The sequence below is a fragment of the Myodes glareolus genome, chromosome 21 (assembly GCF_982192425.1).
Source record: "Myodes glareolus chromosome 21, mMyoGla1.1, whole genome shotgun sequence".
NCBI lineage: Eukaryota > Metazoa > Chordata > Mammalia > Rodentia > Cricetidae > Myodes > Myodes glareolus.
The window spans coordinates 50068181-50093748 of record NC_142046.1 but is presented as its reverse complement, the minus strand read 5'-3'; the positions used below and the strand labels follow the sequence as shown (position 1 = coordinate 50093748).

General features: G+C 41.4%; 1 protein-coding gene across 2 annotated transcripts in view; it reads right to left on the bottom strand.

The window, feature by feature from the left end:
* Positions 1-25568, bottom strand: part of Cers6 (ceramide synthase 6) — a 244418-nt gene that overhangs the window by 101871 nt on the left and 116979 nt on the right. For both annotated transcript variants that reach the window (XM_048425933.3, XM_048425934.3), the window contains exon 4: positions 12549-12606. In XM_048425933.3, the coding sequence (XP_048281890.2) occupies positions 12549-12606 (58 nt within the window). The remainder of the gene's footprint in view (positions 1-12548; positions 12607-25568) is intronic.

Below are 25568 nucleotides of genomic sequence, written 5' to 3'. Positions count from 1 at the left end.
ACGGTGCTTTAAGATAATAGACTAACATGATCATTTATTGCAGATACTGTATTTTACCACCTAGAAAGTCTTGTCAGTTTCCAAATGACAGTGTTGTAATGCTCTAAATGACACTTCCCACTTCACAGTCCAATGAATGACCACTGCATGATCAGCAGAGCTGAGAATGGGGTTTTCATTTCCCTGTAAGCTCTGCATCATCAGCTCTCAAAGATGCAAGGGCTAATGTACAGAACATCACTTACCTGATGAAAAGAAGTTCGCAGAAGTCACTCAGAAAAAGACCTTTACGTAATGAAGTTATTTGGTTTACAAGAGGCAGGTTTGACTATGAAAAGGGATAATGCTGATAATGCTGACAGTGGAGACCACAGTGGCACACTGTGAACATGGCAACAGGCTATGTTCACAAGCTAAGCAACAGGCTATGTTCACAAGCTAAGGAACAGGCCACTGGAGTTGAGATTACCTTGGTGTCTCCTAAAGGACACAGCCCCATCAGCTCCTTAGCTTTTCCTCACAGTGACAGAAATCATACTGCTGACTCCAGAACCTGAAAAAGACAAGTTCTGTTGTTGAAGACCCTACATTTGTGGTGTTGTTTCAGCAGTCATAGTAAAGAGATGCCCAAGGGAAACACGAAGTAAACAGCCGGCCAGAGCACAGCGGTACTCAGGGTGACATCCCCTGCCCACCGATCACTGCCCATCATTTACCACCCACCATCACACCACTGCTGCCATTCTTTGGAGAGTCTTCCTCCAATCAGAATCAGAAACAAAAGAGAGACAGAGAAATCCACGAGCTCACAAGTCCTCCGAATGACTCCGAGGCCGTTCCGGCTTGAGAGCCAGTGAATTCACGCTCTTCCTTTGACGAACAGCATGGCAGACATCTTAAAGGATGAAATAACTAAACTAAGGGAACATCACTTCTCTGAAAAAATTGCTATGAGAACACAATGTGAAAAACAACAAAGCCCACCCCATATGGATGAAAGCACAAATAGCAAAACACTTCCAAATGACACGAAAGAGCTCTTACTAATTCAGTCTGCCTCATCTGTGGATAAATGTTTGAATCGGAAGAGTCAAATATGAATCCATTCATTCTGAATCAGGTACTTAGTACAGTAGGGTATTTTTCACCTCGCTGGCAAAAATAGTATTTTCTACAAAGTGAGTCAGAAATTAATACCTTTTCTCACCATGCCAAAAGGAAGAGGTACATTCTGTACTCCATCAATTTCTTGACTGAGAATTTACATGATGTACATACAAAGGTAAATGTTTCAAAGGCTGTTTTGTGCCATGGGGTTTTGTTATGTAGTTCAGGTTGGCTCTTTCTGGGTAGTATGTGCTATGTCCAGCTCTCAGTGATATAATAAGACTGTGTTTAAAAAAAACCTCAAATATATGTCAAGAGGAAAACAAAATAGAAAAAGAGTAACATTTCCAATATAATTCAGAAAAACACCCATCAGATGCAACATTTACACTGTATTACCCCAAATGCTACCTTGTCAAAGCCAGGTTTCATGCCAAAGTTATTGAATGAACTTGAGAAGAAATGACCAGAATGAACGAATGTCAAAGTTTAAATTCCATTTCAATTTCTACATTCTTATCTAAAGGGCTATATTAAATTATGGCAAATAATCAGTAGTTCTGTAGTGTTCTCTCTCTTTCTCTCAGTCTTTCTCTCTGTCTCTCTCTCTGTCTCTCTGTCTCTGTCTCTGTCTCTGTCTCTGTCTCTCTCTCTCTCTCTCTCTCTCTCTGTGTGTGTGTGTGTGTGTGTGTGTATAGGCAAGGAGTAAACTTGTTGCATCCCATAAGAGCTGTCCATTTGTTTTATGAGACAAAACATGAGAGTCTTTCACATTACCTAGAACTTGCTGACATGGCTAGGCTGTTAGCTAGTGAATCTCAGGGATCTGTCTCTGCCTCCCCAGCAGGGGAATTATAAGTATACAACATCCCACTGGGCTTTTTCACATGGGTTCTGGGCAACGAACTCAGGTCCTCTTGCCTGCATTTTACTGACAAAGCTATTTCTCTAGACCAGGCTGATGTTCAGGATTGCTTGTTCGTTGGGGCACAAGGTCAGATTTGGTCACCACCTGGGTCTGAAGCTTTCACTGAAAGTATTGCAAGGTATGGAGCTTTCCAAGTACTTGTGAACCTAATCCACAGGCAGATCTGGCTCCTTCCTGTGTCTGCTAATTTGGCTGATGCTGCTGCTCAATGTGGAATTTTCCCCACCCCTGTGGCCATAAACGGTCAGGTCATCTTTATAGATAAACCGTAAGCTTTCATTAGATTTAAGAACCTCAAAGGCTCTAATTACACCTTTCCTCTCCTGAACCTTGCACCCTGCCTTCTGAGTGGGTGTGGGGTCATCCGGACAAGCATTGTTAACCTACCAGAACCACATCTGCTGTGGGACAATGGTCTTGTACTCTGCAAAGATTTGTCACTTGTATTGGTTTAATAAAATGCTAACTGGTCAGTAGCCAGGCAGGAAGTATAGGTGGGGTGACAAGAATAGGAAAATTCTGGGAAAAGGAAAGGCTCAATCTGTAGTCATCACCTAGACACAGAGCAAGCAAGATGAGAATGCTTTGCTGATAAAAGGTACCAAGCCACATGGCTAATACAGACAAGAATAATGGGTTAATATAAGAAGTAAGAGTTAGTTAATAAGAAGCCTGAGCTAATAGGCCAATCAGTTTATAATTAATGTAGATCTCTGTGTGTTTCTTTGGGACTGATCAGCTGTGGGACCAGGCAAGACAGAAACCTCATAAACACACACCTCTAAAAATATCCGATTCTTTCTCTCTGAACAGCTGTCCACTGTCAATAGCTCCTCAGTTAGGGGTGGGAACCCATATGTACCTCGCTATCCATGTGGGAACATTAGCTGGCTTGTTCTTCTGTAAGTCTTACTTAGGCAAATACAGCTGTTGTGAAACTCCTGAGTGTAGAAATCCTTGAATCATAAGACATTGTCTCATCTAAGTCCTCTACAGCCTTTGGCTCCTGCAATCTTCCCCCAATGTTCCCTGAACCCTGGAGAGGCTGGAATGTGGTGTGTGTTGGTGTAATGCTTAGCCATAAACAAGACAGCCATAAATCACAACTTCTGACTGCCACATGCCTGTATTTCTAGTTAGCAACCTCTGAGGTCTAATTTATGTGGCAGCTAGGATATTATCAGAAAATGTTTTTTACGTTTTATGTTTTTACTGATGTATAACTTAGATAAGCAAACTATATGAACCTAAGGGCTAAGTTGGATGCCCATCTACATATGCTTATGAATCACTAAGCCACCACAACCCTTAGTAAGAATGTTTCCAGGCCGGAAGTGAAGGTTAGGGGCTCTAAGCTTGATCTCCAAAAGCAACAACAAAATCCATTTCCAGAACTCACTCTAGCAGATTCCTCAATGCCTCCTCCTTCCAGTGTAATTACTTTTATTGATTAATTTTGCTAACTTTTGCTTTCCATTTACTCACAGATACCTAAATTCCTTCAACAAAAGGAATAATCTTATGTTGGACTTGGAAGAGTCTTGGGATAGTTGACTAGTGAAGTTTATTACTGGATTTTTTTCTTAATGAAGCTTCAACAATAGCAATGTTGGCCCCCGTAGGGAGTGCATATTCCTTTTCATGTTAATGAAGTAGGGGAGTTTAAAAAAAAAGAAAGAACAGTCATTTGTCCAACCTTACAGGGGACAGCAGTAGACCAAGGACCTGATGATCTGGGGCTCTCATGGGAACACACAGGTCTCTCAACACAGGTCTCTCAAGGGAACACAGGCTGGTTGGACAGGAATGTCAGATATTCTGATCCACATCAACACTGTCCCAAGCACCCCTTCACTCCCCCATACACCCAGACAAGACCATGAAAATGAACACAGCTGTCACAAGCAGAAGTGTTCTATCTCCTTATTTCTCCCAGAAAGCTGATTTTAAGGAGGGTGGGAGGAATCTGGCAGTTTCATTACCATTGTTGAACATGTTTTAGGCTGATTATTGCGTGTGAAAGCCATTCGCTCTCAGATTTTAGTAAAACACACTTGAATGACAAAGAATGCTTTGTGTGGGATGCAGAGTCTGATTTGCCTGTGTGGCAGGGAGGTCCCTGCTGCGGCTTCACTAATGCGGAGCGACTGTGCAGGTGCGGGCTCTGATTCAGAGATCGATACTTCATCTCTAATTACCCGAGCCCTCCTGCGCACAACCACTTTCCTAGTCCCCATGGAAACGGGACATGAATACTGATGCGATCCAGTCATCAGGCGCTGCCGGTAGCCAGCGCAGGTCTGCAGAGCCAACTCCGTCACAGCATACAGATGAGGAGTAATAGTTCTCACAATCAAGCTCTGTCCTAGACGCATGAGACGTCCATGCCTTCAGGGAGCTCATGATGCATAGATTTCAATGAGTGTTATTTTGGTAACTTCTGAAATGTATGTTGCTGCTTCTTTCTTTTCCCCCTTCAGTCCTGGAGTTTCTACAAGTTGGTAGGACACTGAGTGAATTTGGAAAGGGACTTAACCAGAGTCAGGAGTGCCTGGAACAATTACAGAAACGTATGTATCACACTGTAAGCTCAGAGTGGCCATTTGTACTTGGGGACCAAATAATCCGTGACCTTGACTCCCCATATCCATTCCCGCTTTGTGAAATCGAGTCTTCCTGCTCGGCTGCCTGGAGAAAGCTGTCACGAAATGTCATTCTCTCCGGATGTGCCCTGAGTGCAATGCAAGACAACTGTGTGTGTGCCAGGGTGCGGTTCCAAGTTCTTTAGGGGACACTTCACTAAACCAAAGAGCAAGAATCACTGTAACTGAGACACTATGAACCATCACCTCAGTGCTGGCACAGTACCCATTTCACATGAAAATGGACAATCTCACCCCAAACAGATTCCCCCAAATGTGTAAACTACTGTTGCTTTACAGCTGCTAATTGCGAATAGTATATTAAAGATTCGCTCGTCATATCTAGCAAAGTAAATATATATGCGATATGAGAGAAAATATATTGTGTAATTGTTTCATAAGGAGAATTTCTATATACAGTAAGTAGATACTTGGGATGACACTAGACCTTTTAAACCAAACTTTGTATGGGTGTACACATGTGTATGTATACATGTATGTATGTGTATGTACAGATGCACAATCACATGTGAACATGTGTGTAGAGCCTAGAAGTTACCAATGAGTGTCTTCCTTTACCAACTTCCGTTTTATTTCTTGAGACACCATCTCTCACTGTGAGTGGAGCTCACTGGTTCAGCTAAACCAGCTGGACAGTAAGCTCCAAGGTTCCTCCTGCCTCCATGCCCCCAGTCTGGGATTTACTCTGTGTCTGGACATCTATGTGGGTTCTAAGGATTCAAACCCAAGTCTCCATGACTGGGAAGGAGATATTGTGCTGACTGAGCCACCCCTCAGCCCTATGTTAAACTTTATTTCTTTGCCATTTTAATGGGAAGTCATTTTATAATTACTATTTTCTCATATCAAAATTGTTAACAACGTCATAGTCTTTTATAATATAGTCATTCCATGCTAATTCCTACATCTTAGAGCTTTTGAATAATAATAGAATGAAATATTTTTAGAAAGAGTATCCATATTTCTGCTTTTGTAAAAGAACTGGCTCCTTCATTCTTACTTGCTCCTTTATGTGTGGAGCCACCAGACAAACACACCAAGACTGGGCTGCCTCAGTTCATCCCCAGCTCCACTCAACCTTACTAGAATCATAAGTATGGCTATTATGGATTTATTTTCAAAGGATTTCATGCTACTCTACCCACTTGATAATAATATAGTGACACAATTCTGTAGATATTAAATATTAAGAACATTTTAAGTGGTTCGTGGTTTTATTATATGCATATAGACACAGATAATATTTCTCATTGTAATTAATAGCTTTCCATATTCATACTTGAAGATATTTAAAGTGCTTTCTTCAGCATGAATTTATAGGAATTGAACTTCCAAGATGGGATTTATGAGCACATTTATAATTATTCTGTACTGTCATGCTGCTTTTTAAGCAGACTGTATCAATTTACCATAATTTCAGATTCTCCACTGAATTATCAGATACGAGCTGAAGGTGCTACTTTAGATTACATGACTGGGTTCAGAGAGAGAACAACTGAATACCAGAGAGACTGGGTGACTTGCCTAAAACCAGAAAGCTGATAAGAGGGAGGATCCGTCATGGAGGTGGCAATGGTACCGTGGGGACAGCGTGCCTACAGGACCCTCCACAGCACCTTCTCTGTGCCACACTGCTCTGAGGTTCTCACTCCTTAGAAGGCTCTCCTTGTTGGGAATGGGAGCCACAGCTGCTAAGAAAGAAAAGTGGACTGGGGCGAGCAGAAGACACAGGTTGGATAAAGGCACCTGTAAGACTGGTGGGGTGCAAGGAGAAGGAAACCACAGTAGAAGCAGCACCGAGGTTTGATCCGAAATTTTGTCCCAGAAAGGATGTGAGCCTGTCAGTAAGGGTCCAGGCACGGCACAGCTAGGTGCCACTGAGTAGGAGGCCCCAGCGGTACATCACATCAATTCTCTTGTTTAGAGGTTACAAAAGATTCACAATTCAGAATTCCCTGCAAAGAGTCCAACTGCCAATCAGCAATAATTAGTGCGTGTAGGTGTGTCTGGACCACAGCCCATGCAATCAAGGCTAGCTATGACTGAGGTCTCACAGAAAACCATAGAGTTATCTAAAACACTGGGAGGCTTGTGGGGAAGTTGAAGGGGGATCATGTTTTTTCATCACCTGACTCTGTGGCTCTGGAGCACGAACTTTGTACATCCCAAGCGGTGTTGCAATATCAAAAAGCTGAGCAGGTCCACCAGCACCTTCCAAAGCTACACACACACTTAAATCAGAGATCTTAGAGAAATTCCTGGAAGGGATTTCCAGGAAAACTGAGAGCTCCCCAGAGAAGTTTCAGAGGGCAAAGTGCAACTGCACCTGGATGGAGGTCAAGGTCCTCCCAGTTGGCCAAGCAGAGGCCAGCAATTCACCCTTGAACTCTGCCCACCTAAGTGTCCCACACCGATATGTCTTTGAACTCTTCATCAACCAGGTCAACTATTAAAAATCAGCAACGACTTGAACTGCTAGATTTAGAAAGCTGCTTTCTAATTTTTCTTGGACTCAGAACTCAAGAACGCTTCTAGTTCTGCCTCGGGCCCATCAATGGACTCTTCCGAAACTGGTTTTTCTTTCTCCAAATGAGAAATTTAGGCCTCTTCATCTTTAAGGTTCCTTCTCCCGATGCTAGTTATCCAAGTCATGTGCACATAAAAACAAATCGTGTGTGTGTGATGCGTTTACACACTCACCGGTCTGACAGCATGCACACGCCATGGCATACAAGCAGAGTCAGAGGACAACCTCCGGTCCCCACGTTCCTGATTGTTTGATTCAGGGTCTCTTTGTTGTTTGACGCTGCCTGTATCAGGTAGCTTGCCTGTGAGCCCCTAGGGAGTCACCTGTCTCTGCCTGCCATTGCCCGGTAGCAGCACTGGGAGAATGACCATGCTATACCGAGTCTGGCTTTCTGTCTGTCCTGTGTTGAGCTTTCCTCGGGTCCTCGCACTTGGACAGCCAGCACTTTAACCACCAAGACATCATCGGCCCAACTTGCTAAGTGCACTTCTGATACAGCACAGAATGGGTCATTGTCAAAGGTAAAAATAAAATTCAGATTTCCTTAAATAAGTGACTGTGTCCAGACGATTTCACAATTTGAAAAAATAACACACACACACACACACACACACACAAACTTGTAAATGGATATTCTAACAACTGGTCAAATATTATTTTCACCTTCAAACAGACAAACAGATGACAATTCTATTTCAGAAGCATTCCAAGTTGACCAGTAAGCCAAAGATAACAATTGGAAACAAAAGACCAGCATCATAGGCTATGGCCACATGTACCACGAAAGGCAGGGTCACGGTTCGAGTCAGATTCAAGAAATTCAAGGGCATGGACAACAAGAAGAGTTTGGAGGAGTACTTTTCAACTGCACGGTTTAGTGGTTAGTCATCAAGTGATACAATAGAGAGCAGCCAGCAGGTATTTTGGTGTGTGCTGTACACTTGTGTTCATGCTCATGACTGTGTGCAGATGTGTCGTCACACGTGTATGTATGTGGAGGCCTGTGGTCAATGTCAGGTGTCTTCTGTCCTCCATTTTTTATTTCAAGACAAGGTCTCCCACTTGGAAGAACCTGGAACTTGTGGATTTGACAAGGTTAGCTGACCAGCGAGCTCCAGGGATCCTACCGGTTCTGCCTCTCCTGTGCTGGGACTGCAAGGGTGCAGCATCATACATGTCTAGATTTTCACATGGGGGTTGAGGATCCAAACTCAGGTCCTCATACTTTTGTGGCAAGCGTTTTATGGACTGAGACATCTCCCCAGTCCCTACAACAGTGTATTTTACAAATAATAAAAAAAATACAGTATATTAGCGGAGCACATGACGTAAAGGGGCAACATCGGGAGGTTAGACTGGTTACCCAGATACTGTTCTCGGCTCGGAGCTGGATTCTGCAAACCACACTTCTGCTGGCTCCACAGTGCCAGTGTCTTGCCCAGTCTGACCTCTCAGAAACATTATGACACTGGGAAGCGGCAGGGGGAGATGGAATTTGGTCTACTCTGGTTTTCTTTCAGTTGTTACTATCTTGCCAGTGATACACCTTTACCCCATGGCAACAACAGGGCCAGCTTTCCTCTCCAGGACACCGGCTAGCCAGCATCCCCTCCTCAGAAAGTTTACCGGGCTCCCTGTACTTTTCAGTTCCTTTCCCCAATTTCTTGATCCTGAGTATTAGTGTTTTCTCGCCATTCCTACCTTCAGGGTAGTACTAAGGAAAGGCCAGTCCTTGAGATGTTTGCTATCGATGCACAATGGCAAAGGTGTTTACACCATCGTGTACACTGATTGACATCACTGACTACACTGTTTGCAAAGGCAGATGGTCTCAAAAAGGAGCAGTGAGTTGATTCCCAACCAGGCTGCAAGCTTCTCATCGCATGGTGGTGTTCGTTGCTAGCCATCCAGCTGCTTCGATTTACACAGCCTCAGTGGCTTCCCATGAGCAATCATTTTGTTGTTGTTGTTTTTAAGTATTATAGTAACTCCTAATATACTTCTTGTGTTTTCTGTCTTTTATCAGGTTTTGATACAGAAGTTAGATATAGTGATTTGTTCAACAGTTTTACTTTTAGTTATATGCATGCATGTTTACAAAATGGATCATGATACAAAAATGACATTAAATGGTTACAAGCTAGAAACAAACTAGCCTAACTTACAGATTCTAGGAAATTCTTTTTATCTATATCTTAGTAAAGGGGGTGTGTGTGTGTGTGTGTGTGTGTGTGTGTGTGTTACATTTCTGTGATGTTAAAAAGATAAAACATGGAATTTAAAAATATTTTTAGTATTCAGCCAAACAAATTTCCATCTAAAAGTGGCCAAATCCAAACCAGCCAACCAAACAAAACCAATAGTCCAGACAGGCTATTAGCACTCCATCCTCCTGCCTCAGTCTCCTCAGTGATGGGATTACAAATGTATACCCAATGCTGGGCAATGGTTTGGTTTATTTCAGGACCCTAGATAGCATGCCAATTTGTGTGAGTTTGCTGCAGGACTTTGGGAGCAGCCCAGGGAACTCAGAACCTCCTTTTACAAAGGCATTTGTCCCTGCCAGTCACGTGTGGGAGGACCTACCCAGGGACAGCAACTAAAGATCAGGATACAGCCAGACTTGGGCTTACATCAAACTACTTATGCATTCCAAATCACAATCCCAGAGAATTTGGACAACAGTGAGGACACTAAGATCTTATCTACATATAGATCTCATCTACATGGGAAGTATAAAAAAAGAACTCCTGAGTAAATTGGGAGCATGGGAACCTTGCGGGACAGTTGAAGGGGAGGGGAGAAGCAGGAAGAGGAGCAGAGAAAAATGTAGAGCTCAATAAAAAAATCAATAAAATATTCAAAAAAACTATTTAGTCATTTCTCATCATAGCAATAGCTTAACACAGCAGCCTACTTAGATGTCTGTAAGACACATGCTACACAGTCTTGACTTGTCTAAGTTTAGGACAGAGAGGAGACTCAGTTTCCCCTGAAGATAAGCTACCGCTGATCTGTCTGATCCAAAGAAGGACGGAGGGAAACAGGACAGTGTAGACTGCCAAACCTTTTTCTACAAGCCAGGGAATAGTCCATATTTCTGATACTGGAATGAAAATTAGTTCATTGCTCAGTTATTCTGAGAATTTTCCTACTACACTATCTGGAAAAATCTGAACACAAAGGTGAACTTGGGCTATTTTAGTACAATGTATTGACTCTATGTTAAAATATTTACAATATTATGAAATTTTCATTTTAATTTTGCGGTTGCATCCACATTTTTTCCTCTTGGTTGGAGACAAGTAAATAATACTGTCTTTTCCAAGTTCATAAAACTATTTAAAGTATCTAAGCTTTTAAGTTATTCATACTGGAATAAGGACTTGGTTTAGTCCATTTAGTTGACTTGACCAAAGGAAGAAGTTGTGTGGGAACTGCGCAGCCCGGGAAAGTGAGAGGCCAGGAGTATGACACAGTGGTGCGCGCTGAATTTGAGGTTCACCGTTAATAAACTTTCAGGTGACTTTCAGAACATTACCGACCTTCTCTGAATTTGTACTTTCGTGACCATGAAACGGGGTTGACAAGGCACTTGCAAAGTTCTGCACAGGTATTTTGACAACATGGATTCAACACACAACTCTGTCTCCCATGACAGCAGCTAAACCGAATGGCGCATCTGAACGAATGCTGAAAGCATTAAAGAAAGAGCCTCAATACAAGTTTACTGGACCGGAGCATGTCTTGGTCTTTTGCCATCTTTAAAGCATTTGTTATGCCCTGAAAGGAAGCTAGTATAAAATGGAGAAGTTTCAGAAAAAAAAAAACACCCAAGCAAACATTCTATTGACAAGCTTCTTTATGGCCTTGCATGGTCCATTGGCCTTCCACTCTCGATCCGGTCAGTCTGGACAAAAGGTATCCTCATGCCATTCAGTTTGTGTAGGGGCAGAATGAACTAGAATGAACTAGATCTATGTCAGCGTGCTTCCTGTTCTGGTATCAGATGGCCACACATATCATGTGAGGGACAATGGAAACTATCCAACAAAAGGAGGGGACAGGACAAGAGTAGTCCCGGCTCCCACCATCTCGTCCTTACAACATCAAAACCTCAACCAGCAGAAGCAAGCCTGAACCCCCAAACTGTGGGACTGTCAGCGACTTCCTTTGAATCTGTCACATCCCCTTCAGTTCTATCTACAGCGATCTCCTCCAGGGAAGCACAAAATGCCTATGCGCACTCCATTTTCCTCGCTAAGTCTAAGAACACACATATAAGGGTTCAGACGAAGCATTTCCTGCTACGCCTGTTTACTCCAGCTGCAAATTTCTCCACTGTGAATGTGAAGTTCATCCATCTAAATTTACTCCGATGGCCCTGGACCATACAGTCTTATTAAGTGAAAAGAAGCCAACCAACAAGCACAGTCACCCGAGGAGACGGCAGTGAAAAGACTTCCTCGGGGGCTTTAACAGGGGAAAGTGATCACTTTTTATAAGAGCGATTCCACCGGCAGACAATATCTGATAATTCAGACTTTAAAAACAAAACAAGTTTGAAAATGTCACATCAATATTTATGAGCTTTGCTGGTAACTTATGCTACTTGGCCTATACCATATTTTAGAGATCTTTTTATAATTTAAAAAACACCGATACTACTTTGGAGGTTAACAGTATGAAGTACTTTGAAAATGAACTTTCCATTTTTATACCAAGCTACCATTGTTAACACAAAGAAGAATATGAGAAGATAGATCTTTTTGAGCCTTGAACGTAAGCACCCTGATCTATCAGTAACACCAGTAAGGATGGCGGCTGTCAGGCAGAAGGAGACTAGGCCTGATAAAGAATTTCCATACTTCAATGGGTCCCAGTTCATGCAGCCCTTAGCACCAGCAGTTGGCTCCACCCTGCTACGTACTGTGCAAGACTCTAAACCAGCAATCTCTACTGGAGGGGTTACAGTGATAGCACCCACTGCAGCCCCCAGAGTGTTCAGGTCATGTGACAAGCAACGCTGAAGTGCTAGCCTCTTTCACAGAATCAGCTGACGTTACAAGTTCTACGGCAAGAAAGGCAGTCACCAGACAGAGTACACTGAAGACACCACATCCTTGCTGAGAAACCAACTGTTTCTCAGAGCATTTCAGACACATGTCTAGGTGAATGTTATGTGATCGTTTTTATAAATCAAACTGAAATGTTCAAATAGTTCTTCGGAAGGTTGTTAAAGTATTTAAAATCTTGTTATGTATTAAAAATTAGAAATAGGTCTCTGGACACATAAGAATTATATGAATTTGACAGTGCCTACCTGCTTCAAGAACCGGACTCCGTAGCTAAATACATAGAGGGAAAAGGAAAATCTCCACCTGTAGAAGATTAAGAAATTAAGACAATCAGTTCACATAGTTCATAGTAGACCTGAAATATGTGAGGAAATAGTTAATTTTCTATCCCTTTAAACAAGGAATGAATTTGGTGAAAGTCACTCGTCAAACATGAACAACCCTTTGTATGGTGTTAGGGAATAAATATTAGCTATTATTCACAACCTTTCTTTCTGTAAGTTATGAAACTTGCCCAGCTGCCTTTCTTCCTTCCCAACTTGTCAGTTTTCTCTGATTGAACACACATGAAGGGATGAAGTTCACCAAATGAAAGAATTTACGTTTTTATTTACAAAAAGCATCCTACCCTAGTACTCAACACCCAATTTTACTTCTTGCATGCAATAAAAACTTTTAAAAAGTGTGTGTGTACAGGTGCAGGCACATGCGCACATGGGCACATGTATGTGTCCATGTGTTTGTATCTGTGGTCATGTGTGCACTATGTGTGTGTGTGGCTCCAGTGACACAACTCAGCTGAGTTTGTGCCATAAGCACCCCTTTCTCGAACCATCTCTCTGAATGTGAATATCATGCTTTTAAAAACTGGCTGGGATTCACTCAGCTGTACTTATCAGGTTACTAGGTTGGTAGGACCTTGGATGAGAGCTTATAGATGAACACCCAAGAAAAAACTAGACACCTTTATACCATCAGAAGACAAACTGTTTGCAAAGAATCTAAAAAAAATTTAAGTAAAATAAGTGACAGATTTTAGGAGATGGTTATAATGATACATAAAATTATCCGAAAGAAGGAAGAATTACATTCAGCTGAGAAAGAACGCTAAGGAGCCAGGAAACGGCTGACGACTGGCTTTGACCACCAACAGACACAAGCATCCCCAGACTTCTACAGACAGAGGCATTTCTGGGCTGGTCCATTCTCCAACGTCTTGCAACAAACCTGAAAAGCACGGATTCTAGCCTCATGTGGACATCCTCCTGTAAGGATGGATGGCGCATACACGTAGTGTGAACAGCGAAAACGAACTTCACCCCCAGACACAATCAGTTTTCTTGGTGGCTACGGGTGAACGTCTGCCTCTGTGTTTCTTTCCATCTTGGGAACAAATTCTACATTTGTTCCTAAACCCAAGACTGACATGGGCCATGTTCAGCCTGACCTAATGCTTTGCTATCGCCATACTGAATTCCAAATAAGTGTTAGACAATCCCCCATTTTTATCTTGAATGAACCCTGCAGATTAGTTAGCTTTGATGAACAACACAGAATCTTTTCATTTGGGGCAAATCTGCTAATACCCCTTGACCTCAGCTCTCTCTCAGGGAAGAATAAGTTTATTCCATAATGGTAATTCAAGGATTTGGTCATCTTTAGAGTAACATTTATTTCAGTCCCTTTCTTTCCCTCTTACACTGAACCAGCGTACCTCAAGAACTTGCTTGCTTTTTCTGGCCTCTGGAGACAACTAAATCTGTAACTGCTCTACTGAATGATTTATAACAGCTGTCTCAATTCTGACCATTGTTAGTAGGCAATGATCAGACAGTTTATGTACAATAAAAATTTTATAGAAGTCATTGGAATTCTTATCATCATCTATGCGTCTGCATTTTAGTCTATCACTAACATGACCCAGTTTTCATAAGACACGGGCTCTAGTACAGGAACACTGATGCCTACCCTATTTGAATAACAAGTTGCAATGAATATTTACAAGGCAGACTTCTTATTTCCACAAAATATCTGCAGGAAGCAGAATTTGCAAACATTTTGCAACACGAAAAAAAAAATACTCTAACTATGGAGGTTCATATAAGCTACTGTTTTAAATGATGGCTGCAAGCTTGTTTATTGTTCCCCGGACTTTCAACAGAATAGCTCTAGGAAGAGACAGGGAAAGTGACATATAATAGGATAGCCTTGACTTCTGTCCTCCTGCTAGGAGCAGGGAAGAATTCTTAAAACAGCAAGAGAATAAAATTAGATTTTAAAAGGGGTTTTAGAGGACTTAAGGTGATACCTCAGTTAGTAAAGTACTTGCCTAAAATTATGGGGATCTGTGCTTAACACCCAAAACTCATGGAAAAAAATCTGGACACGGTGTTCTGTGTTTGTAACCCCAGTGCTGGGAAGGCCAAAGGAACGGAATAAACCTCCCAACCAAACTGAAAACCGGAGATTGCTGGATCTTGACAGTCTAGTTTGATCTAGTCTGACTCATCAACTCCAAGTCGTGGAGAAACTTTACCTCAAAGAGACAGCATCCCTGAGTTTGTACCCTGCCCCCACTCCCTAAACACAAACGTGTTTGCATGAGCGCCACACACAGACACTTTTTTTTAAGGTAATAGAGAAATAGAGATAACATTAAACTAATTATGGCTCTTTAGAGAAGCAGGAAAGTTATCTTTCTGTTTGTACCCCCTTTCCACACTCTTTTTTAAAAATAATTTCTTTACTTTCCTTTTTTTAAAATTTAAACGAACTATCTTTTTTTTTTTCATTTTACATACCAACCCCACCCCCCATCTACTCCTCAGAGAGGGTGAGGCATATTGCTTTGGGGGAAGTCCAAGGCCCTCCCTACTCTATCTAGGCTGAGCAAGGTATCCATTCAAAGAGAATAGATTCCCAAAAAGCCAGTACCAGCAGTAAGGATAAATTCTGGTTCCACTGCCAGTGGCCCCACTGTCAGCCCCAGCCACATTCAGAGGGTAGCGTGGACCTATGTTGATCCTTTCCCTGTCCAGCTGGAGTTGGTGAGCTCCTATTAACTCAGGTAAACTGATTCAGTGGGTGTCCCCATCATGGTGTTGACCTCTTTGTTCATATTCTTACTCCTCCCACTCTTCGACTGGATTTTAGGAGCTCGGCCCAGTTCTCCACTGAGGGTCTCTGCCTCTGTTTCCAGGATTTGCTGGATGAAAGTTCTATGGTGGCATTTAAGATAGTCATCAATCTGACTACAGGGCAAGGCCAGTTGGGGCACCCTCTCCACTATTGCTTAGGGTCTTAGCTGGGGTCATCCTTGTGGGAATTTCTCTAGTGTCAGGTTTCTTGCTAGCCCCATAATGGCTGCCTCAATCAAAATATCTCTTTCCTTGCTCCATCTCTGTCCTTCTTCCACCTCGACTATCCCGCTCCCTCAAGTTCTCCTCCCTGCTCTCCTTCTCCTTTCCTCTTTCCCTTCAATCCTTCCTTCTCCCCCATCCCCATGCTCCCAATTTTGTCAAGTGATGTTGTCTATTTCCCTTTTCCAGGTGGATCTATGTATGTGTTTCTTAGGGTTCACCTTGTTACTTAGCTTCTCTAGGATCATGAACTATAGGCTCAATATTCTTTGCTTTACAGCCAGTGTCCACTTATAAGTGAGTACATAGCATGTTCATCTTTATGGGTCTGGGTTACTTCACTGTTGGTCATCTTGGCCAGAAATCTAAGCTTGATGATGCATTTGGGGGCAGCAGGAAAATCCCCCAACTACATCAGTTTGTGACTGCTCCTTCCTTTTACAGCTAGAAAGAAGGGGAAGTACTCTGTACCCTGGTGGTTTCAGATGCAACCAAGATTCTGAGACAAGATGATTTTTGAAAGCGCTGCATATCAGGAATAAATTGGAGCCCTTCCATAGCTCATATACATAACAGTGAACAGCACTGGAGATAGTGCATTTATCTGAAAAATCTCTCAGTCCACTGAAAACATGTCAGAACCTACAAATGTCAACCTGCTACTTCACCAAAGACTTCAAAGAGATTTTTACTAAGAAACAAAGGGACAGAGAATAGGGCCATGAGCAGATCTGGAGAGATCTTTCGCGATTCAGCAACAACAATTACAGCTAAATACTGGCAGGAATCTACCAAATGAGACTGTGTGTAGCAAGCAAACAGCAGCTAAACAGCCACAGCACTCTCTTTACAAAAACCAGAAGTCATTTTCCAGAAAATATTTCACATTCCTAATGTGATGAAGAAGACAGGATTTCTAAAATCAAAAGCAGAAAGACAAAGGTATGAATCAATTTTTAAGAGCAGCTGGACTAAAGGAGATTATAGTTGAAGAAAACCAAAGAATGGTTGTGCAGACTCTGAAGACAGAGCTGTCGGGAATGACTACCCACGTGAAAAAAGGGGTGAGGATAGAGAGAAAGAACAAGAAGCTGTGTTGGTGGGGAAGCCCTGGGGAGAGCCAAGGGATGGCGAAGGACATGATCAAAGTATACTGTATAGAAATCTTAAATACGAAAATTAATTAATTAGAAACAAGATATGCATAGAAGAAATCCAATCACTGAAACAGATGGTGAGCAATCCCAAGAGATCAACAGAGAAAAAAGGACTATAGATCCAGGGGCCAGGAAAAAAATAATCTAATTATAATGGTTTCTAAGGAACTGTAAGTAAGAAACTGACATGGAAATCATCATCAATGAGACATGTGAAAAGAATAAACTAAAAAATAAAGGATCAAATTATGTTCTAATCAAGACAAATTCAAAGCCACATCCAGAATGAAATTTGAATCCTAGAGTCAAAAAGAAATAAAGAATCCTTCTGTATTCAGGTAAGAAAACAAAACATGTCAACAAACAAACAAAGCAAATAAAAACAAGTCACCATCGGGGCCCAAATGTCCACATAATCTTTAATTTCTCCTTTCTACCAGCGAATGATAGACATGGTTGAAGAAAGCCAGCCGAGGTGCCTTTCCTTGGTTAGGCAACTTTAAAAATATTCTTATAATCAAAGGCTGTGAAACTGTGCTACCTTCTGCAACCTTCATTAAATGGTAAGTGTGCTGCTCTGTGTGTAAAATAGATACATGTGCAAGATAAAAATCTCATTTACAATAGTTATTGTATCTTGACAAATCTAAGACTCTTGTAAATCTATAGCGAAATAAAATACACTATTAAAATTTTTTTAAAAAAGTAACTCAGGTCAATTTCAACCCACCAAAACACCAAATATAAATTAAGGACTCAAAGAATATAGTTTTAAAATAAAATAGGATGCACAAACTTAAAAATATTCATAATTTCCCTAAATTTCATCAACCAATTAAAGCTATTGTTCATAAGGGACAATATAAAATATTTAACAATAACCAAGGGATGAATTCTGAGATTGTATTAGTATAAACAAGAAATGAAGAAGCAAAACATTAAATTCATTGTTACAGACAATACTGTTTTGATAATGAAACATATAACTAACTAATAATATTTTTATAGAATTTTAAATGATGAGTCCTCATTAAAATTTGTACCTCTATGCTTTTACTTATGTAGTGCTAAACTAGCAGAAGTTGAATTTCTTTTTTTCCCTTTTTTCTTTTTTGGTTTTTCAAGACAAGGTTTCTCTGTGGCTTTGGAGCCTGCCCTGGAACTAGCTCTTGTAGACCAGGCTGGCCCTGAACTCACAGAGATTCACCTGTCTCCCTCCCGAGTGCTGGGATTAAAGGCGTGCGCTGCCAACGCCTGGCTAGATTTCTTACTTATTTACTTTTTAAGGTAAAGAAAGAACTCCCAGCGATAAGGAAGCAGGATTGAGGACAGCCATCTCATTTTGAAGCCCGAGAAGAGAAGGGCACTAGCGTAGTTGACAGAGCTACAACTTGAATCCTACGCTTTCCATGAAGGATGCAGACACTTTGACAGACACCATTATTAACTCTCTATTGGGACCCTCTGTTGGCAACAGAGTGTTTGGGGCCAGCCACACCATTGATGAAAGATAAAACAAGGACACAAATCCAGCATTGCCTCTAGAATTCTCTGCAGAATTCTCTCAAATTCTGCAGAATTAGTGCCCACTGCAGTACAAGGAGACAGCACAAAGTGACAATCAGAAAGGAGAGAGTTAAGATTGTCATTAGCCTGTGACCAAACAAATTCCATTCTATTTAATGAACACAGTGATATCTATTTTTCCTCCTTCTTTAAGCCACAACCATGTCTTCTCTTCCATCCAAACCGACTTTTCATAATCTTTCTGAACTTCCTGCTGGTCTCTCCCAACCAAGGCTCTTGTCCCTAAAAGATGTTGACTTAGCCCTAATATATCCTTTAAGGTCTAATTACTAATTGGATCTTTTCTATCTGAATAAGAATTTTGTAGTTTAAATCTCCTGCTCAGGACTAGCTCTTTGGCAGCTGTGTTCACACACACAGGTGGAACACAGTTTCCGTGATTCTCCACAGTCTGGAACCAGTGGCCCTGCAAATGTACCTCCTGACCTAAGACTGAAGACAGTACCAGCTATTTCCATGGTTTGGGATGTGAAGAAAATGAGGCAACCGTCAGAAGTAGAGGGACAGACATGTGACACAAGGCATGACACAAGGCATGTGAAAGAATGACTTGTAATGCAGTTTTTAGCAGTTGTTATGTGTCGTGCATCTAATAAGAAATTCCTGATTAACTTTTATAACTAACTATATCTCAGTGCCAACGGCTACATAACACTACCTCATCAGAATGTGGTTCCCAGGCAAGCGTGTCCCATTGCATGTGAAGAAGACATGAGTGACAGAGGAAGCCTTCATTCTTCTTATGTGGTCGAGCAGAAGAAGGTCATGTGAAGGACAGACTCTCTTGCCTTTTTAACTTTAGGCATCCAGATCGGTTTGTAGCTCTTAGAGGCATTTATTATTCAATGTTACAACTTGCAGCTGTAACTACACTATATCTATACATTTTACAAACAGTTCCAGGTCTGCTCAGAATAAAATTCAGTGAGACAATGAGTTTCCACGGCCAGGGGTGTTCTAAGCAAGAAAGGCATGTGAATTCGTGGGCTACTGAGGGTGTCCAGACAGAAGTAAGGAGTTGGTGATGCCCGGGGTTTCCCTGGCTAACAGCTCACTCTGTTTTCTAATGATCTCATGAATTCCTGCTCCGTTTTCAGAAAAATGACCACGTAACAAAATTGGGGAGATCAAGTCAAAGAAATTTTTACCTATAATTGTGCAAATGACCAGATGGACATTCCTTAAATATTTACTAAATAAGAAGAATATCTCACATGAGTATTTACAGTCCCCCCTCTAGGGGGACCGACAATTTACAAAGCTGATTCTCGACAGACGATGACTCTAAGTCCATCTATTCATGTCTTAAATCTGTGCTTCTAGCTTCTATCAAAAGGTAATTTGCATTTCAAGGTTGTCCTGCCACAATGTCTCTAAGTGCTGTCTTGATGAATCAGTCTTTCCACCTCAGAAAATCTCGATAAGGTGGAGATGGCACCGTAGGGTGTCCCTTCTGTAGGTGAGCTAGGTGAGAGGTGTAGTGAGGCAGAGAGGGCTGGGCTGGAAATGAAATGCAGAGAAGGCTCCAATGGGCTATGAGTTTCTGGGGCCTAAGTCTTCTGAAGACTATGTCAGTAACACAGAGCAGGACAAGAGGCAGGATATTAACAGCTCCCAACACTGGGGAAATGTTACTAACAGCATAAAGGTCCTCACTTGAAATCACATAGTAAAGAAAGAATTAATGCAGATGGGAGCTGAGGGTAGCAGGGCCCTTCCTAGCACCATCTGAAACCTGACAAGAACGTAAGGTTACAGGATGTGTTATATAGTCATACATGTGTATTACATACCACATATATATATATATATATATATATATATATATATATATACATACACACACACCTGTATTGTAATACATTCAGTTTTGAATACAAAGGACAAAAAGTGTATCAATGAATAACAAAAAGGGAGAATTATTACAAAATATCTACCACATTGCCAAAGTTTTGGCAATAGATTTTTCTTTTGCAGCCATGCTCATGTTTAAATCTATATTAAAAACACTTTCTTTTTTCTTGTTGCTTGAAAAATTAGTTAAAATGTCATCACTTTGTTTTCTCCTTCCCTCTCCTCCTTTGTGCCCCTTCCGCATCTGCCCCTCCCCTAGCTCCCTCCCAAATGCACAGCTTCCTCTTCTTCAACCACTGTGGTTACACACACATATAAATACAACCTAATGAGCTTCGTGCAGCGTTGCTTGCATGTACACATTTCTAGGGCTGACCACTTGGAACTGGATACCAATCAGGGGCCTCAGCCGTGGGCCCTAGTTCTCCGTTCATGACTTGTTTAGGCAGATAGGTTGTTGGGATTTCACGGGTGTAGCTTCCTGGCTGATCACACTTTTTTTTTCTTTAATCTGATGATGTACAAAGAAGGGAGCTATGATACAGGAAATGGGTGTATGAGTACCATCAGGAATTACAGCTAGAGTTTCTAGCAGATCAGACACTCAAGAGCATCTTAAGCGAGGCTATATCAACGTGAAAACAAATGAATAACCAACGCATTCACTATTTCCTTATAACATACATGTTATGTGCTTCAGACAAGCAGAATCCGATAGCAAATTGAATCTCACACGGTGCCTTGTTCGCACATTTGGAACATAGTGGGCAGTAGAGTAAAAACACACTCCCTCTCCACTGAATGAGCGAGCACAGCGCAGGTTCCCGCTGCTCTGAAAGCCTTCTGATGTGCCAGCTCGGGTTAATCAGGGCAGGGCTGCCAAAGGAGATAGGCAGAGTAGATTTTTCTAAAACCCACCCAAGAGAGTAGGGCTTCTTGCTAGAGGGGTAAATAATTAAAGCCTGCAGTGTTCTGTGAAGTGGTTTCTGACTCTAAAAGCTGGCCTATGTATAGCCAGGCAGAGTCCTAGGGGAAGGAATGGGAGACAGCCGAAGGGTCAGTTCTGGCCTTTCTGACTTCCAGGAAGCAAATCCCACCTCTATGCTCTTAATTGTGGTCTCCTGTAGCCCACTCTGTACGGCCTTTGAAATATCAGTTCTGGGCTTACTGCTCCCTTGACCTCCATTTTTGTTTAAATCTTACCTCTCCTACAGTGAGAGCTGCTACAGGACCTTCCTGCTCTCTCTGGGCCTGTGCTTCCCCCCTCCCCACAACCGTGACTCTGAGGAAGGTTTACAGGATTATTGTTTCTTGCTAAACATGCAACATTCTTTTATTTTAAAATCTTATTTTTTAAATTGAAATATAATAATTGCATCATTTCTTTCCTTCCCCCAACCCCTCTCAGACACCCCCCCCTTGCTCTCTCAAATTCATGGCTTCTTTTTCTTTAATTGTAGTCATTCCTAAGTATGTAGATTCAACTTGCTTGGTCTGTACAATGCTATTTGTATGTATATGTTATACATATGTATATGACTTCAGAGATGACTACCTGGTACTGAATAGCTAAATTGTCTTCTCTAAGGAAGACTGTTTTTTCCCATAGTCAGCCCTCTCTAGCTGCCTGCAGGATTTTTTTTTTTTTTTGAGGCGGGTAGGACATCGGGACTGGAGCTGAGGCCCCATGAGATTCCTTCCATTTTAGCGTGTCTGTTGGTGTCGTCCTTTTTCCAGGGCTTTAAATATGCATTCTTATCACCAAAAATCAAGCAAGGACAGACAGAACCATTACCGAATGTGTTCTCATATGGAATTCCACTTATCCATGCAGAACTATTCTCTAAGTTTGTTCTCTTCCCTTAGATCAAGGCAGAAATGTGGCACAGTGAGCAACCAAGACACAACAACGGGAGCTGGGAACCAAACTCAGGATGTCGTCTTCACGGTCTGACACTAAAGCCTGCGGTTTTGTGTGCTCTATTATTCAACCACGGAAGTAATAGCTAACACGAACTAACTACCAACCAGGGAAGACTGGATAATCAAAGGAGGTAGGGTCTTTTAAACAAGTACTGACAGATATTACCAGACACATAAAATTCAAAAGCATCATGATGGGTGAAAGAGGTCAGCACATAAAGTCACATATCGGATAATTCTAATTATATGCAATATTCACGAAAGGTAGATCTATGGAGAGAATAAGATAGGTCAGTGGTTCCTGGAACTAGCGGTCAAAGTTGACATGAAGTGATAGCAAATGGGGCCAATTTATATTTTCTGGGTACTGTTTCAGAACTGGATAGTGTCCCAAGACTGGTATAACACTGACAGTTTGCCAAAATTCACTGAATTGTACTCTCAGGACAGATGGATTTCATGCTATGTAAATTATGTCTTAACAAATAGGTTAAAACAAACAAGCAAGCAGGCAAACCGCACTGCCTCTGCTCCTGGCTCGGTGCCCATTCTGCCCATTCTTGCAGGCTGAGGTCTCCTATTCTGGCTGTCTGCAGCTGTTCTACTTGCTTCTCTGGGGAATCAGCTCATGACTCAGGCTCCCTCTTGGATATATTCCATATTATCCTGGGTTCTTTAGAGGAACAGAACTAATAGAACGAATATATATATATATATATATATATATATATATATATATATATATATCAAAAGGGGACTTTTTTTTTGAGAGGCTGTGGTCCAGCTAGTCCAACAATGTCTGATGAAAAGGCCAAGATTCTGATAGTTGTTTAGTCAAAGAGGCTGAATGTTCCAGCCATTCTTCAAACTACATAGAAATTCCAAGGAATTAGGTTCGAACGCTAGTGAAAGAATGCCTCAGCTGCAGGATAGGTGAACTTGAGAGTGAGGGCAAGTGGGCAATGTGCAAAAGCTTCCTTCTTCCATGCATGGCCTTTCATGTGGGCTGCCACCAAGGGGCGTGGCTTAGATGTAGGGTAGCTCCCAATTTGATTTACTATAACTTTGGGATTTTAAAGGGTCCTGGAAGTCAAAGGGACATGTACATTAAACCTGCATTTGTGAAGATGGATTTGTAGATGCTCCAAGGTCACATAAGATCTCTAGAAATCTGATGTATTTGAATGTATGTTATCAGTTGCAATTCTACTATAATATTACCACATACTTCAAAAAATAACCAAATTAATTTTTCTGATTCCTTTAGGGAAGAAACAGAGTTACATAAAGCACTTTTTTAATGCCAAAACTACTATGCAAAATGAAATGTTTTGTTCTTAGCTTACATGTGTGTTTATGTGTATGCATATGTTTCCCTTTTAAAACCTAACAGCTTTTTCTTTGCAATTTTGTCTCACATCTCTATATAGTAACAGTTTGTCACATTTCCACTACTCTGACACATCAAAAGCCTTTTAGTTTTACTTCTGACTCTCAATCAATAAAATCCTGATAGTAAGATCTATAAATAGATTTGGATAGAGTCTATGGACCAAAGCAAACCAAACAAAACCAAAAAGACAACCTACTGACTAGATCAATTTGCTTAATTTCTGTTTCTTAATCTTGCCTGCAATTCTGATCACAGGATTCCTTGCTCTCAGTTCCAGTGGCATCCATGTCCTGATGGTCATACATTGTCAATCAGATCTGTCATAGGCAACTGTGATAGAATAGGAACCTTCCAAAATGGCAATGTACAACTAGGCCCCATGCCACGGAATAGCTGCCGAGAAGGTGGCTTCTCAAATATAGGAGGACAGTCCATCATCCCACAGAGAACTCTAGCCATTCAGTATACCCGTTGGACACAGTTCACTTCCTACTTTTCAGGATGAACCACAATCAGTCAAAACATCACGGTATTACAAACATCACCTAGCTATTCATAGGGAAAGTCCAAGGAGCAGCGGCTAAGGGAGAAGGCACTCAAGAACTCTGAGTTTCTTTCTCCTTCGATAGAATGGAAGGTCATAGCCACGGTTTTCTGCGAAGAGCGCTGAAGAGGGGTATGAGGATATCCAGTCCCTGTAAACTAGTTTGAGGAAAACTTTATATTCACAAAACAGCAGTTTATAGGATGACTTAGAACTGCAACATGTTTCATTATGATTTATAGCCTTCATCATGTCAAAAAAATTTCCTAAAATATGTCTATGTAGAAAAAAAATTAATGAAAATCTATTCAAAACAGTGGGCGCGGAGCTGCAGATAAAGTACTGTCTGTGTCCCAAACATTAGTCACCAAGGTCAAACCCTAACCTCCCTCCCTCTACACAAGCACAACTCTGAACTTCAGTAGATCAGGTCCCCCGTACTTGATGTCGGCTGCTAAGACGAATGGTCCAAGTGAATGGTCTCCATCAACCACACTGCTGCAGATGCTTGTTCTCTCCTCTTCTCCAGCAGCAAACGACACGCGTGGATGATTAAGTTTGGAACACCAGCACTAAGGCTTTACATAGTTATGTGATATTCTTTATAGAATGTCTATGTGGATAAGACAACTTGACTTGGGTACTTTTTATTCACTAAAATGACAAACATTGAATTAAAGTTATTCCTTCTAGCAATGGGGTAACGACTTCCACACTTAGAAATCTAAGGTAGATACAGGAAGATAGTGAAGTTCTAAGTCCAACGGAAGGAGCATAACTCGTGTATGTTTTAGCTGCACTAACAGGCATATCTTTAAAAAATTCTGTTTACTATCATTCAACTTTTCTGTGTCACTTGATCTGAAAAAGAATGAAAATCAGTTCCCTTGAATTTTGTAAATGAACATGACGTTCAGTGCTTGTGTCGTACAGTTGGCAACCACTGCCTTTTTATCACCAAATCACGATTAAAACACGTACACAGCACACTTAAACACATCCAGAACCCTGTGCAACTTCTCCAACTTGGTGTTTTTTTAAACTGCATGTCATCTCGTGGTGTAGAAAGGAGCTTTCCTGCATTTGCGTCTGCTTCTCTGGAAGTCATTTAAAATGTTGTTTCTTTATTTCAAAGCTCAAACTTGCATGTGAATATAAATCTGTGAACTAAATTTGGTTTTTAAACGTAGGAAGTTAAGGCCAAGGCATTGGTGACTACTTGAGACGTGTCAATTTCTTATTCTACAGACACGAGAGAGGGAGACTGTGGGGAGGGGTTGTCTTGGGAAGCTAACAGGAATATTTAGAAAGGAGAGGTCCACAAGCAACCAACAGTAGAACACATAAGAATATCAGTAAATATAAGCATAAAACCATGATTTAGCATCATGGAAAGAAACCGGTCTTTGCATTGAGAGTTGTAATTACATTGAGGCTGGCTCAGAATT